Here is a 14,970-nt window from a genome sequence, read left to right as displayed (position 1 = left end):
CGTGTTTCACGCGCCCTTCTCACGTTCCTCTTTGCTGGTTGCACGAATCTAGCTCCTTCGTGCATGACGAGCGTGCTTTTATACACATCAAACGACCCGAAGAAATCTCAGGCCTGATATTCAATTATGCGAGAAATACGGCGCATTGCATGGTTGTGCGCTATAGCTGTGCTCGTTGCCGGGGTGAATATGTTTACGTTTTGTTTGTAAATTTCCGATCGATTCATTCGACTTTTTTGTAACTTACGAACCACTCTAGCGATATGAATATAGATTTCGGAGCTAAAGAAAGGAAGCTTCATACCCTTGAGCGGAGAGCCTGACGTGCAGAAAGTCTAAACGCTTATAACGCCGGTTTCGCCTCGGGGGAATATTATGCATAGGTGCACAGGAATATACGTCCGCGAGACCACGCCGCGACGTAATTACCGGCCAACCTGTCGACTGGGTTAATGGAACGAGTTTTGCGCGGACGATTATGAAGTCGACGAGGATAAATGTCAGCGACGTGGTTTTGACGGAACTTCGTTTCGCTGCTAGCTGCTGCAGCGCATGCATGATCATAGAATCGTATCTCATATGAACCGTTAGTTTCATTCTCTTCTTACTTTTCTAGTACACCTTATAAATTATTAATCATGTATTAGTGTAAGCTTTTTAATTATCTTCTTTTGGTGCCTAATATTTGCTCTTAACGGTGTGTTAATTAATTATGCTTGCTTGCATGTATATACGTTTATATGCACGTTTCTTGCCTGTGTCGTGCATAGGCATGTTTTATTAATTTTTCGCATGAAGTAGAGCGTTCTTTTCTTCTTTTGATGATACGTTCAATAGTGACATAAGACCTATGAGACGTTCACACCTATATATACAGCTTAATTGCTGTTGTTAATTCCTTCGATCGTGTATTCGTTAAAATACGTCTTTACGTACGCGCTTCAGTTTATTGCGTGAACCTCTACAAACTGATCGCAGCATATATTTGACCATCGTCGACGCTATATTATCTTACAGCGTAAATGTTGATCGCAATCGCTCAGTGTCTGTCATTGCACGGCCCGCCCAAACTCAAGTGAGAGGTAGGCACGCCCTTCGGGTTCCAAAGCTGGGCAGGAAAGCCAGCTTTACGACGTGAGCGCACGTCGAAAGCTCTGTGCTTGGATTTTTAGTGCGGCCGCCGCCCCCGCATGTCCAGGTATTTTTCTGTTCGCCTTAAGCTGGTCGATTGGAATCATCTCTTTGGTTCCTTGTTGTCGTTGTAGGTGTGCTAGGCAGACTGTGAAACAGGCCGTTCACCCCTGCTGCAGAAAAGTAACACAGAGGTAACTACAACAGGCACAATCTCCACACCCACTACCACCCCATTGCATTGAACCCCCCACCACAAAAATGAGTAGGAACGAAGCACTGAGGTACCACATGTAAGTCATTTTGTTTAAGTTATTTTTGTTTCTTTTGTGTTTGTTTGTCTCGTAGAATGTGGCCTGTAGTCAACTTTACAAGTATTTTACATCCAATATTGTCACCTTCTGACACACCCAGACTCTTAACACAAGTTGTGCATGACGAAATTTTTCTAATTTTGTCATTCTGTGCTCTATACAAGTAAAGTGACGATGCCAATTACGCTGATACAACTCAACAACATAAAACTGTTGCTGAGCAGTGAAAAGATAGTTAATAAAAACAGACATGCTTGTAGGTAGTATTAATACTGCAATTAATAGCCACCGATCAGCTAAACCATTAGTAATGTACTTGTACCTGCATGGTCATCTGACAAAACCTAGCTTTATGGGTTCCTATAATATTGACAAGGTGTTGTTTAAACCTGTTTGAGTTTTCATACACGTTTGACTCCTTAGCATGCATGCTGGGCAATGTGTAACACTGTACCACTCTTTTTTAGAGAGAGCTTTAGCCATGTCGTGTTCCTGTATATGAGCCATGCAGTAATACAGTTATCCCCTGCCTTTTGCATAAGTTCTAAGTTAAAAGCTACCATATTTACTTTAAAATATGTCTAACATCAATGCAGGTCAACGTCCCCTATATATTGAAATCGCCAAGAAATAAATAATAATTTGAATATAGGTTATTGACCGATAGCTATTTAGAAAAACAAAAGCTTTGAACATGATGCACGTTTATTTGCCGTAAGCTCAGCTACTACAAATCTCACTAGGCGTTGCCACAAGGTGCATCATCAGAACTGCCAGAGAAGTCGTCCTCTTTGAGTGCTTCGTGGGCGTACCTGGCACCCCAAACAATGTTCTTGGTGCCATCGAGTGCATTGGATATGTAGTGGGTATGCAGTGGATTTGCAGCATTTCTTCAAGCCAGTCCGGATAATCTCAACTAACAGATCTTGTAGGCTTGATGAAGGTACTCCGTTAGCTCGGTACTTATCACGAATATAAGTCGAGATTTTTGATCACAAATGTATGTCGATAGCTCATTTTGATTAACAATTAAAAAAGAAGTTGATCTATATTCAAATAAATACGGTAGTTACTTCTTATTCTATGTGACGAACAGCGCAGATGATGGGACAAGTGATATATAAACAGGACAGTTGCCTTATATCTGCTCCGTTCTGCCAGATGAATATATTTACCTTTAAACTGTAGTAATTAGGGGAATTTTCACGCTAATGAAGCATAGCCAAAGCTTTCTAATCAAATGATATGGAGCTCACGTATGAGCAAGAGTAAGTCTATCTGTATTGTATTCGTGTCTTTAAACCTGCTTGACCTAATGTAACTGCTGCTGTTTCCCGGCTGGTTGCTTCAGACCACTTCTTCGGTGCTTCAAAAATCGTGTAAGACAGCAACTAAGCTTCATTACAAACTTTTGTGGGCTCATATTGCAATAACCAAACCCAAGTAACTCTGTTTTACGTTCTTGTTTTTGTAATACAGCTTCAAAGCTCTCTTGCATGTCCTTAGTAGGAATACCAGAGCGCTCGGGAATGACCAGTCAAAAATGCCACAAACAAAAGGTTTGAATGGTCCCTCAACGGGCCCCTTTGGAAGTTTTGGTTATACACTGGAGGTTGTAGGGCACGGTCTAGGGAGCATTTTACCGCTACAATTTTTCAAATAAGTTTATTATTATGGAAGACGGTAGAAATGGAAATGTAGCATTGCCATGCTGCCAGGAGGTGAGCTCCACTTCCAACGTCGACACGCTTTTCCATCACGGGGCTCGTGACATTTACGTGATGCGCCCCACCTCCTTCTTTTTTTCTTCTCCTTTTTTATTGTGAGGCACAGTTCCAGTAGCAGTAATGTGTGTTATGCATTGGAAGATTTACTGATATCATGTGCCATAACCGGCGACAGAGCAGGCAGTGCGTCTTAGAGGCATTTGTGTGTGTGACCTTGACCTTCTCGCTGGAAGTGGGGCTTCCTCGAGAGAAAGGAAGTGTGCGCTTCTGTTTGAAATTCCAGCTGTTTTCGAGCCATGAAGGCCAAGACCTACGTGCCGTGCTTATCTGTTTGCAAAGCCCAGACCTGGTGAGGGGCCCTTTAAACAGCAATGTATTAAAAATACATTGCCTGAGCTGCTAACATAATTCGAGGTGTGCGCATGAGCAGGATTCATACTTTCACTCATATAGAGTACAACTTCTCCAAGTATTTGTTAGGAGAGAGTTCTTGTTTTATGTTGAGCACATGCACGATTTACTTTTTGCATGCCTCATGTTCAGCGAAATCTTAAGGAAATGCGTTACCACGCACCCTTTCTATTCAATTTCTATTTCACATGTCCTGGCACTCTTTGGCCTCAGATGCCCTTGCGCCAATAAACTTCAATCATCATCACCCTTTCTATTCAAAGACGTGGAATGGAAGGGTGCTACATTTTTCAGCAGCAGAAGCAGTTTTAGTGACATTAGGTGCACTTAAATCAGAAAAACTAAGTTCTAGTGAACTATCGGAGTGGATTTTTGGTTTAGACCTTCAGTTTATTTTTTCACAAACATTGCTTGAAATCGGAAAAAGTTAGCAATAAAGCACCAAGTTTATGACCTTTGCTAGCACACATTGGTGGGCTAGTTGGTTTTGACTTATCATTTTAAACGATTGTGCAGATCCGACGCACATGTTGGGGTGTCTGTGAATTGAAGCTCTCGAGAAGCAAGTGCTTAAATGCTATAAAACTAAATGCGATGCATACAGTTGTCTTTATTGTCAGGTATGCAACATGTGGTATTGTGCATTGCTTATGTTTATGCACCATCGCAGTGACAACATCAATGTGATATAATGTTTATGTCTATGTGCTACACTGCTTTCACAAGCTAAACCAAAACGCCAATAGCTGTTCACGCAAATGCGTATTGTAAGACGTCGACACAGTGATGCTATGAGGACAAAAGTGATGTTTGTTGAGGGGAAAATTATAAGTACATGTGTATGCTGAGAGAAATACAGGGGTAAGGCTGGCTATTATGTTTGCTGTTCCATACCTGCCTTAATAATGGCCTAATAGAAAGTGGTGCTTGCACACATGCTCTTGTCCAAACGTGGTCCTGTGCAAATGCGGTCTCAGATTCACATGCTGCAAGGCACACACCTAATTGACAAGGCAGCAGCAGCCACGGTCAGGAAAGTCCAGGAGGTTTCGCTTAAGAAAGCTTCACATTAATGTGCAGTACAACTAAACAAAGACAGAGGGAGAAATTTTTTGTGTGTTCCAGAACACGTGGAAACAAAGCAAATGCTTCACATCAACACTAACCTAACTTATTACATTTGTTCACTTTACATAACCATGCAGTGTACAAAGTTGCTAGGTCTGACTTGGGAGTTAGGCAGCTGTAAACTGGGTGCGTCTATTTTATGACAGTAGAAAGAAAAAAAAAGGAATAAATCAGGGCCTAATGAGAGATTACTCTCAGCAGTCACTATAATTATTTTTTTTAATGCAATGAATTCAATCCACATCGGTTCAGCAATTCTTCAAGTAGTACTTGAATAGGGAAATGGCAGTTGGCCCCAAGCTAAAGCTTCACCTTCAAACCTTTGCTTTGACTCTGGATGTGCAAGCTGATAGTATTAATGTGATTACCTAGAGTAAGCGACCATCCGTCTCTAAAATGGCTTTAGAGCCATTCCACTGGCCGAGGGTGAGAAGGTCACTGACACGTGTACTGATCGATTCAAAATAAACTGTTACAATCAACTTCCATTAATCTGGCATTTTTTTTTTTGCCAACTCTGCCCTAGAGTGCAAAAAAGGGCCCATGCTTTGAACTAAGCTGTGATCTCCCGTGTGCGGGGTATCCCTGTCTCGTCGACTGCAGGGATTCAGGCGGAAGCAGCGGTGACGAGGCAGACGGGGGCGTTGCCACAATGGCAGACTACATCAGGGGCAAGAAGACATACACCAAGTGGGACGCAGACACCGACAACGTGGACATGGACCTGTCGCCCGAGGCACCACACGTCCAGGTGGCCACCAGCCCCGGCTGGTTCTCCGGAACTAAGGGACGAGTGCTTCGCGTGAGTTTACAGTTGTCATGTGCAAAGCCAAGGCCATGTTCTGGACCAGTCACTTACAGGGCTATCACGCTGAGTGAATGTTGATTGGTAAAGCCAGCAAGCAGAATGGCTGAAGTATTAGGCTATATCACATGATCAAAGAGATCAGTCAAGAATGTGGCCTGAGCCTGGTCTTGGGTGCACCTGAATGGATTGCAAGAGACAACTCAAGCCTGCTTCACTGTGTTTATCCAGGTGCACTTGGACTTGCCAGCCATTAGCTGTTGCTAGGAAAATAGCGAGATCATTTGACAGGACACCAGAAAGCAGTAGAAGTAGCCAAGAAGAAACTCTGTGAATTCTTTATAATATATAATGGTTGGCTCTTCTCATTTCCATAGTGTCCTCATTTACTATTGGACATTTTGCTAAGCATAATGTAAAAATCACTGAAGTAATTCTTGGTCGCGCAGGCTTCAAATATGTGGGCAAGCATGCTAGTTATTGCTTTAAAAGGGAAATGACGTGGTAGTACAACTATCACAATCTTCTCTTTCTTGACGTTGATGTTTTGTATTTAACCACGCAGTGTTACCCGCACATATTCATACGGGAAGCAGTGGAGGCATCAGGGTGGCTCTTTGACTCTTGCCATTTTCGTTAGCGTCATTTCCAATTACTTTCAGCATGTATTAATTGAGTGAGGTGACGAGACGGAACTAGCCGTGATAGCAGATCTGTGCAGTCCCTTTGCTGCTGTCCGAGACCTGTAAATTGTCATTGTCGGTGGTTTCCCGTGCAGGTGCTGATAGTGGGAGTCATCTTCCTGGTGGGGCTCATGTGTGGCTACGTGGCGCGCAAGAGCATGCGTGATCTTGGTCAGGCAGCGCAGTCATCCTGCCCCATGCCAGGGGGCATCTACTCCTTCAAGGAACGCTTTGCAGAGCAGCTGCTTACCGGCGTTGACAAGAAAAACCTCGACAGCTGGTTGCGGTCAGTCCTATGACTACAGTGCTTAAGCTATAAGTGTTGCAGGCATCCTTCTTTTCCTTTCCCCTTTAATGCATAAAATTATGGTTGTTTTTCTTTAACTTAACAAATTTCTAAAGAACAGCCATTAACAAATGTCATCAGAACTTTACTGTGTCGGTTTGGTTATTAAACGGGGCAGAAATCATTGCACTGAAAATCAGTACTTAATGGCTTATTAACAAAATTTCGCCAGTTGTCCTTAAATTTATTGCTTTAGGGCACATGTTGCATTTGCATATGTGAGACCAGTAAATGCCTAGAGGGTCCCTGAAACACTTTTTGAACAGAGTAAGAAATTGTGGCCGATCTGTTAACGAGGCACCTGTGAGCTAAATATTATTGCATGGCATGTAGCGGGGAATTTATAGCCTCATGTCAGACACAGTGAAAAATCGCTTGCTGTCATTTTCGCAGCATCGTCGTGCAGCAGCATCACGAACAGCTGGACCAACCACAGCTGTTGGTTGATTTCGTGTTTGCGAGAACTTTCTCAGTAATATAATTACTGCTCATTTGAGTTAAATAAATGAAGAATATATATGTCTGCAGTCTCAAAATGACAGAAGAACAATTCCATCTTTGCACTGCCAACCTACGCACGACAGTTGCACATAGCTGCGTCTGCTGCACGTGGCCTCTAATATGAAAGGCGTAGTTGTAGGTACGGTGGCCGCAAATGGGGTGCCTCCACGAGTCGTCTCGCCACCAAGACATTCAATCTTTGGCCAGGGCCAGTGGGGCATTGCTCCCTTGCATCCCCTTGCCATTTCCCCCCATGTAGCTTACAGCGTGCTAGCGGAAATTATAGGAGAAAGAAAGCCACTCATCGGTCCTATAACTAGGTCTAACTTCGCTTGTGCATAAAGAATTCGAAAAATGTTTGCACCAGGATATTTGCAAGGCGACGTAATTTAATAGTGATGTCATTCTATTATTAGGTATAAAAGTGTTTCAGGGCCCCTTTATGGCATATACACGCACCAGTCATGTTTCTGGCAGTAACACCTGTTTTAAGGCACTCGTCCTCCAACTATTGATGCACAAGTTGCTTTGCTTATGTGGGGGTCTCAATTATTTTTTATTCGTGTGGTGGTTTAGCTGTGACAGCACGTACGAGTTGCCTAAAATGACCTCCAACTGCCATCATGTCGATGTTTTCATGCGTGTCTCACCGCCCGCTATATCATTCAGGGTGATGAACGTGGACTACCACATGGCTGGAACCGAGAGGGGACAGCAGCTGGCCATGCGGATTGAGCAGGCCTGGAAGCTTTACGGTGTGGACAATACACGCACCGAGGTCTTCAAGCCTCTGCTGTCTTTTCCGGACAAGTAAGCTTGCGGGCAGCACAAGCGGTCTGTTAGCTGTCATCATGTGGGGGTGGGGTGGAGGGGGGATGACACTCGTAGTGCGAAGTGCAAATCTCAGCTCTTCTTTTTCAACACTATTGTTTCCTGGTGCTATAGGACAGGGCAGGACTAAAACATGCAAATATAGCAATAATACGAAGCAGGTAAACTCTCTTCAAGCCTCTGCTGTCTTTTCCGGACAAGTAAGCTTGCAGGCAGCACAAGCGGTCCGTTAGCAGTCACCATGTGGGGGTGGGGTGGAGGGGGGATGACACTCGTAGTGCGAAGTGCAAATCTCAGCTCTTCTTTTTCAGCACTATTGTTTCCTGGTGCTATAGGACAGGGCAGGACTAAAACATGCAAATATAGCAATAATACAAAGCAGGTAAACTCCGAATTATGGATTTGTACAAGTGCCTTACTTGCATCATTTGGCACTTGCAATGTAGTTAATCTTGTAATATTTATATTTTCGTTCCATCTTTGCATGCAACAACCCAAAGGTAAAAAGGTTTATTCCTCATTTTCTCATGATGCCTGTCATGACATCAGTATATCAATAAGCAGTTTATGACGTTTCTTTGTGTTGCATGCGCTGTAAACCTTTGCGATGTTCACGAGTAAGGGCATATTTTAAGGTGATCTTGCACCAGCTGGCCTTGTTTACTGTTCTTTTCCCCATAGCATTAGCTATCTATGGGATCACAATTTAAACTGGTATCGGTAACAAAATGTTAATGACATTTTTTTTATTTAGGATATTGAACATGCAACCACTGTGTATGGATCATGACATGAAACCTAATGACATGTAATGGTTAAGTGATTAACTGGCAGGGTTTCCTTACATTGCGGTTTGAGTTTGTAGTGCTGGTAAACCTCGTGCTGTGTGATATTGGGGGACAGTTACAGGAATCCTATGAGGTGCACAAGATCATTGACTGCAATGTCATTTAGACATGACAGTGCACACCTAGCTGAGAAATCATTGAGAAATGCAAGGTCTGTAATCAGTACCAGACGTGGTGACCAGAGGCTTGTGTGATCATAACAGCCACCCATTCTTGGGAAACCATAATTTAAACCCTTGATTAAAGGAAAGATATATCTATACATATTTAATGGATCTGTGTGCACTGAGAATTCGGCAAGTCCTCCATGGCTTGCACTGCCATTTCGTGTCATTCCGAGTGTAAGAAGCGAAAGCTGAAAGTTTGATGCCTAACTTTTTAATTAAGGTGCCAATCAGTCACATATTTATATACTGTGTTATGCATTATCCCTAGTAAGAGTTTTCTGTGAATGCAAGGTACTGACATGGAATATTTAATTGTGGTAAATCCAAGGGAGTGGACATCTGTAAGACGCAAATTGTCTCCCAATTGGAACTTGCACTGTAGCATTGATAGTTGTTGACAAGTCTTTACGTTGTAAGTTGTAACCTGTGATCAAAGGGCAATGTATATCTGAGTGTCGTAAAATGAGTAACAAGTGCAGATGATGCATTTGATGCGCAAGTGTGGAGTGCATTTTACAGTGTTCAACTTTTGTTCCTTTTATGCACTCAGGGAACACCCAAATGAGGTGCGAATAATGCGCGGCACCAACGTGCTGTTCAACACTTCTGAAACGGGTGCCGAGGCAGCCATGACAGTGAAGCCATTTTCAGCCTATTCACCTGCAGGAATTGTCAAGGTAAAGAATGACTAGCTTACTAGGGTTTATTACACGATAGATACAAGAAGAAGCAGTAAGCGAGAGATGTAGTAGATATAGCGACATTTCAATCCCCCTTGGGGAGCCTCGTTCTCAATAAAACAATGACGCAAGCATTGGAAGGAAATAACAGACATCTCTGACAATGCATGCAGACTGCTTGCACTGTATACTGAAGAGTAGTTAAACCTTTGCGGTCATGTGCAATTGCCCAGTTTGTGGTCGTTCTAGTCAGGAGCCATATTGAGCATTTATATGCCATGCAGAAAAAGCACTTAAGTGAACAAACACATGTTAAGGGGTTTATTAAAGATTATTTATTCCTGTGGCTCTCAACAGTACTTGAGCACTGTGAGGTAGTGATAGAAGCACTCTCCAGGGTGGAGGCCATGATTTGCACTGCAAGTCTGTAGGGTCCTCATAGTCGTTGTTTGCTAAAATGCTCTCATCCAAGTACATTTGCTGACCACCTGAAGTCGAAATGTACTCATCCACAGCACTAAGATAATTTTCTTATTCACAGAACTCACATAAATTTTGTCCATAAGATGCACGTGCAGAAAACGCCCGCCGTCGTTTCGGCGCTTAATGCCACAAATTGCGCAAATATCCCTCCAAGCATGAAGCAAGAAAAGAAAGAAAGAAGTGCTGTCCTCATCTGGAGGTATTGATCATCTGGAAACATTGAAAAGCGTTCATATTACTTGAAAAAGGTCTCGAAAGCTAGCATTACTGACCCGCATAACTGACGAATGCAAGCACACATGCCACGTGCTACTTGATATCTGACCAGAACGGCTACATTCCCGCGTCGAGTGGGGCCCAACACATGACCACTGAGGGTCAGCACACTATGGCTTCATGGTGAGCAAGGTTCCAGCTGCAACGTCCTTTAATTTACTAGTCCGTAGCTTTCACGATCAGGACTTCTTTCCACATTTTCGTTCAGTGCGTGTCTTTTCAGCCAGATGAGTTGCCATCAAACATCGGATTTCATTTTCTCTCTGTTACCTGTCATGACGAGAGTGGTGACTCTTAACTGCTTTCTCAAGTTCTCGGCGCTCAAATTGTCATCTTGAAGTAGTCCAAATTATGGGCAAGGCAGTTTGTTTTACTGGTCTGTTTGACAAGTCGTCGTCACATTCATTATGTGAACAAACTAGTAAGCCCCAAAAAGTTGCAGACAGATTCAGAATGGTGCTAGTAGGACGAGGCTGCTGGATAGCTGAAATTTGAGATCCACAGGTGTGGCTGACCAAGTGACTGAGGGGCCCAAGATAGTGTAAAAAGGAGGGGGTAACAGATGGTTGAAGCAAGTGACATGCATGTTAAATAGAGGATTCTAAACTGTTTTAAAATGAGTGCTGTCATAGTTAGAATTTTAGAAAAACAAAGATGACAGGTCCATGACTGCCAAGAGCACAGAATCGAGAGAGAAACAAGAACTAGATAGGGAAGCGAGAAACCTGTTCAGGATGCCACCTTTCATAGCTCGTCCTCAGCATTGAAAATAGTGCCCATCAGAAATCGGCACTGTCAGAACACGCTGCTTTGATACCCTCATGTGAACAAGTAACCCTTGAATTTATGAGCTCAGCGACATTGCATGTGAGTGCACAGTAGTCATTCCTATGTCCCACAGGTGAAGGAAAGTGCGTTATGTGAGGGTCACGGAAGAATTTGATGAAAACTAACCACCTCCTGGATTTTTTCTTTTTTTATTAATATTATTATTTTCTCTTTTTATTTTTATTGTTGTGAGGAGTCACTAATTCTTTTACATGGCTGGCTTGTAGCCAATAGCTCCCCCATAAATTTCCACCAACCTGGTTTCGAAAAACTCATTTTCATGAAATCATGCTTTCTTTACTTGCTCAGATAAGCTTTGAGATGGTCACGAGTTGATGGTATAGCTGACACATGTATTGCACTTCTTTCATATTCAGGGCAAGCCTGTGTATGCCCACTATGGAACAGAAGCCGACTTTGCGCTCCTCAGGAGCAAGAACATCAACCTCAACAATACCATCGCCATCATCAGATATGGAAAAATACATCGTGGTTACAAGGTCAGTACAAGGACTGGTGTGCTGTAGCTTGGCCATGTTTAACCAACATGTTTATTCAGCACATTTTTTTAAATGTAATTTATACTGATAACTGTTCTCCTCATAGATAAACCTAGCCCTATATCTGTAGTCGTTCAATTCGCCTAGGTGAAATTGGCCGAGGAGAATGGTGTGGCAGGTGTCCTGCTCTACAGCGACCCCTTTGACAGCCCCGCTGACCGGGCCAGTCCCTCGGGAGGAATGCGACTGCAAGGGGACGGGGTGGAGCGCGGGAACCTCAAGAGCTACCCTGGCGACCCCGGAACCCCTTACCTTCCTGCTACAGGTTAGTGTTACAATTACCAGGAAAAATTGTATAGTAGCACAAAGCGAGGAAGAAAATCTGTGGGGGTTTCCTAAAAATAAAGCTTGGCAATTGAAGAAAACTTTGCTGTGGTTCGGAGACTGAACCAGGAATGAGCATCTTTTCAGGGCAGCCGCTCTACCATCTGATCTAACCAGGAGACTAGCAAATCGCAGAGCGAGGGTGAATGAAGTGACAACTAGAAGCACAGGGATGCTGAATGTGACAGATTAGTTCTGTAGAGATCCTCAAGGAAGAACGTTCGTGAAAGGGAAAAAATTGTCCTCCACCTGACAGTAGCATAATGTTCAGTTCTGCAATGTTTCACTCACGGTGTAACCTGTGTGTGGGCCACTTTTGCTCTCAAAAGCACCTCTTTTGCTCTGTTATCTCATGTAAAACTGATAGACCATCCCTTAGTGCACCTGAAGTTTCACATCGTGTGCTTTCGGTTTTGAAGCCGCTGCAGCAGAACACCTGGGGAGGGCTGTGGCACTGCCTTGTAATTAAAATTTGAGATCTGCATGTATATGTGGCTGCAAGTTAGCACTCATTCTAATGCATGTGTGATGGTTCAATTCCTATTTCACTTAAGAATGTGTTTACAAAAGGAAAAAGAAGTGTACGTATCAACTGCACTGGCATCGGTAAACATTGCGAGAACACCCAACTCGCCCAACTTCGCACCCTGTCAAGTGACTAATTTTAGGGCAATGAAGGAAGCCTAATTTGCACTTTTATGAGCAGCGTGATAGTGCCTGAAATACTGAACCGTGCCTGCTGGTGGAGCAGTGGTTAGCACAACTTCGTGATTGCCAGCATGGAATCATCGTGATGATTCTCAGCACCATGAAATCACACTAGAATTAGTGATAATTTTGAACTGGTTTCATTGAAGAATTAGACAAATTACCATTTGTCTGGCAGTGGAATAGTTATTTGATTAAACAATGGATGATGAATGTTTTGCATCAGTATTCTTTTAAAGCCACAAGGACATGAACATTTGGCAGCCATGATGGCTCACCTAGGCTAGTTGTCAAAGACATGAGGACACAGAGAAGGTTCAGCCCAGATTTTATATTTATTTTGCCGCACTAAGATGTTACTGGATAGTGTGGGTGCAAACCTTTATGCAAGAAGTATAGTCATTAAAGCTTTCCCGCGATTGTGTGCGAATTTTGGAGCACTGTGAGTGGCCGTAAGCTCACCATTCACCCATCTATCATGAGTATACCTCCCTTTACCTTACTTTTCTGGCATTTGTTGTTTTATTCTCCTTTAGACGATGTCTACATGCCTCCAAGGAGTGACCGCAAGTCTCTAGGCCTTCCCTCAATTCCTGTGCAGCCAGTCAGCTATAACGATGCTCGCCAGTTGCTCAAGTAATTTGAAGCTTTCATAGCGCTCCAGTTTGAAGTCTGTACGTTTCCCTGACTACTGGCTCACCTAACCTTGCACTGTGCCTTGCAGCAACATGTCTGGCAGCATGGCCCCAGTGGAATGGCAGGGAAGGTTGAACATAACGTACAACTTGGGCCCTGGCTACAGCACTGGAGACGACGTGTGAGTTCCGTTTTGCAGATGATAGTGGAAAGCTATGTGCTGCCTAGGTGGTTTTGCCTGGGTAGTTGCATCTGCCGTGTAGACAGCCACAAAAGCATCGCTGTGTTTGTTAACATCCCATCGCCCTATGTGACTGGTTGTCACTAACTGAACAATGAATGCTGGAGTGTATGCGTGCGTCCATGCTATGGACTTTTCATCCCTTCTGCTTCCTCTTCTTTTGCCCTTTCCCCTGTGCAGGGTAAACATACCAAGCTTGGCATGGTTAACCTCTCTGCCTTTCTCTTATCACTTCTCTCTCCATTCACTGTCACTGTGTTCAAAAATGTATGTGTTGCTTTTCAATATCTGCTGTTTGAAGTTTGCTCTGCTATTCTTGTGTGCTCCATCTAAAGGCATATCATCGTTAATACAGTGCATATACATTCCAGTAAAATACCTGTTGCCACCTCCCCCCCCCTCCCATCCTCTATGTCCACGCGATCTTTACGAATTTTATATTTCACTGGTGGCCAGGTATGCTCCAGAGATAAACTTTGACTCAATTTAGAATGTTAGATTACCATTCATATTGCCCATGACGAACTGTGTTTATTACGTGGATGCCGTACTTTTGTGCCAGAAATTTCTGAGGTCACACTTCACTGGCATTTCTATCTGCTTTTGAATCAAAGGATTGCCACTCCCTCAAACAGCACTAATGGTGTGTGTACTATAATTCTGTGGTCCTATACAATGTTCATGCCGTTTCCAGTGTTACAACATTTCCGTTGTCGTTGGTTAAAGGGGCATCTTTGCATCTTGGAGAGCACTAAACACCGTTTTAGGTAGTGCTGCAGAGCTTAATAATTCGAAGTACAAGCCCTAAGCGTGATAATCAGGCGTCATCATTACACATTGACGTCTGCTTGGCATCATCGTGGGATGTTGCAATGATGCTGCGAGATGTTGAGATGATGCGATGATGCTCATAAGCTGCCAAGCACCTTCAGCCTGTCGCTTCATTTTTTGCACCTGCAGTCAGGTGGAGCTGGCGGTGCACAACATCTTGCAGCGCTCCAACATCCACAATGTCATTGGTGTCATGATGGGAAACTTCGAGCCAGGTGGGCATTCTCACTTTCATCATGATGCATTCTTGATCATTCTGGAAGCGCTCTTGTAGTTTGTGCTTACCTTTATCTGTCTGCTCTCTTTCTTGTTCGGGCTTTGCTTGTTTCACGGCCTGCACAGGGTCCTTGTCAAAACAAAGCTTTATTGTTAGGTTAGTCGGTTGAAACTACCATTATTTTCGTTCTCGTACTCTTGTGTTTGTTCACGTTGTGAATGCAGCACAAATCACCGAAGTGTAGAAAATACTATGCTTGTGGTTAGCGGGGAAAATTGCAAGCACAGGCACGGG

General features: G+C 43.5%; 1 protein-coding gene across 4 annotated transcripts in view; it reads left to right on the top strand.

The window, feature by feature from the left end:
* LOC139056168 (aminopeptidase NAALADL1-like) overlaps positions 1–14,970 on the top strand; it is a 33,533-nt gene that overhangs the window by 305 nt on the left and 18,258 nt on the right. The window contains exons 1-11 of one of the 4 annotated variants that reach the window (XM_070534137.1): positions 49–183; positions 1,266–1,424; positions 5,315–5,513; positions 6,295–6,485; positions 7,716–7,856; positions 9,443–9,569; positions 11,537–11,659; positions 11,807–11,984; positions 13,288–13,387; positions 13,476–13,568; positions 14,589–14,674. In XM_070534137.1, coding sequence (XP_070390238.1) covers positions 1,393–1,424; positions 5,315–5,513; positions 6,295–6,485; positions 7,716–7,856; positions 9,443–9,569; positions 11,537–11,659; positions 11,807–11,984; positions 13,288–13,387; positions 13,476–13,568; positions 14,589–14,674 — 1,270 coding nt within the window. In that variant the 5' untranslated portion in view covers positions 49–183; positions 1,266–1,392. Of the gene's footprint in view, positions 1–44; positions 184–1,265; positions 1,425–5,314; positions 5,514–6,294; positions 6,486–7,715; positions 7,857–9,442; positions 9,570–11,536; positions 11,660–11,806; positions 11,985–13,287; positions 13,388–13,475; positions 13,569–14,588; positions 14,675–14,970 lie in introns of those variants that run through there. The other 3 variants (XM_070534136.1, XM_070534139.1, XM_070534138.1) reach the window with 3 other exon arrangements.

Source organism: Dermacentor albipictus, chromosome 2, assembly GCF_038994185.2.
Source record: "Dermacentor albipictus isolate Rhodes 1998 colony chromosome 2, USDA_Dalb.pri_finalv2, whole genome shotgun sequence".
Classification (NCBI taxonomy): domain Eukaryota; kingdom Metazoa; phylum Arthropoda; class Arachnida; order Ixodida; family Ixodidae; genus Dermacentor; species Dermacentor albipictus.
This window is presented reverse-complemented; position numbering and strand designations above follow the sequence as displayed.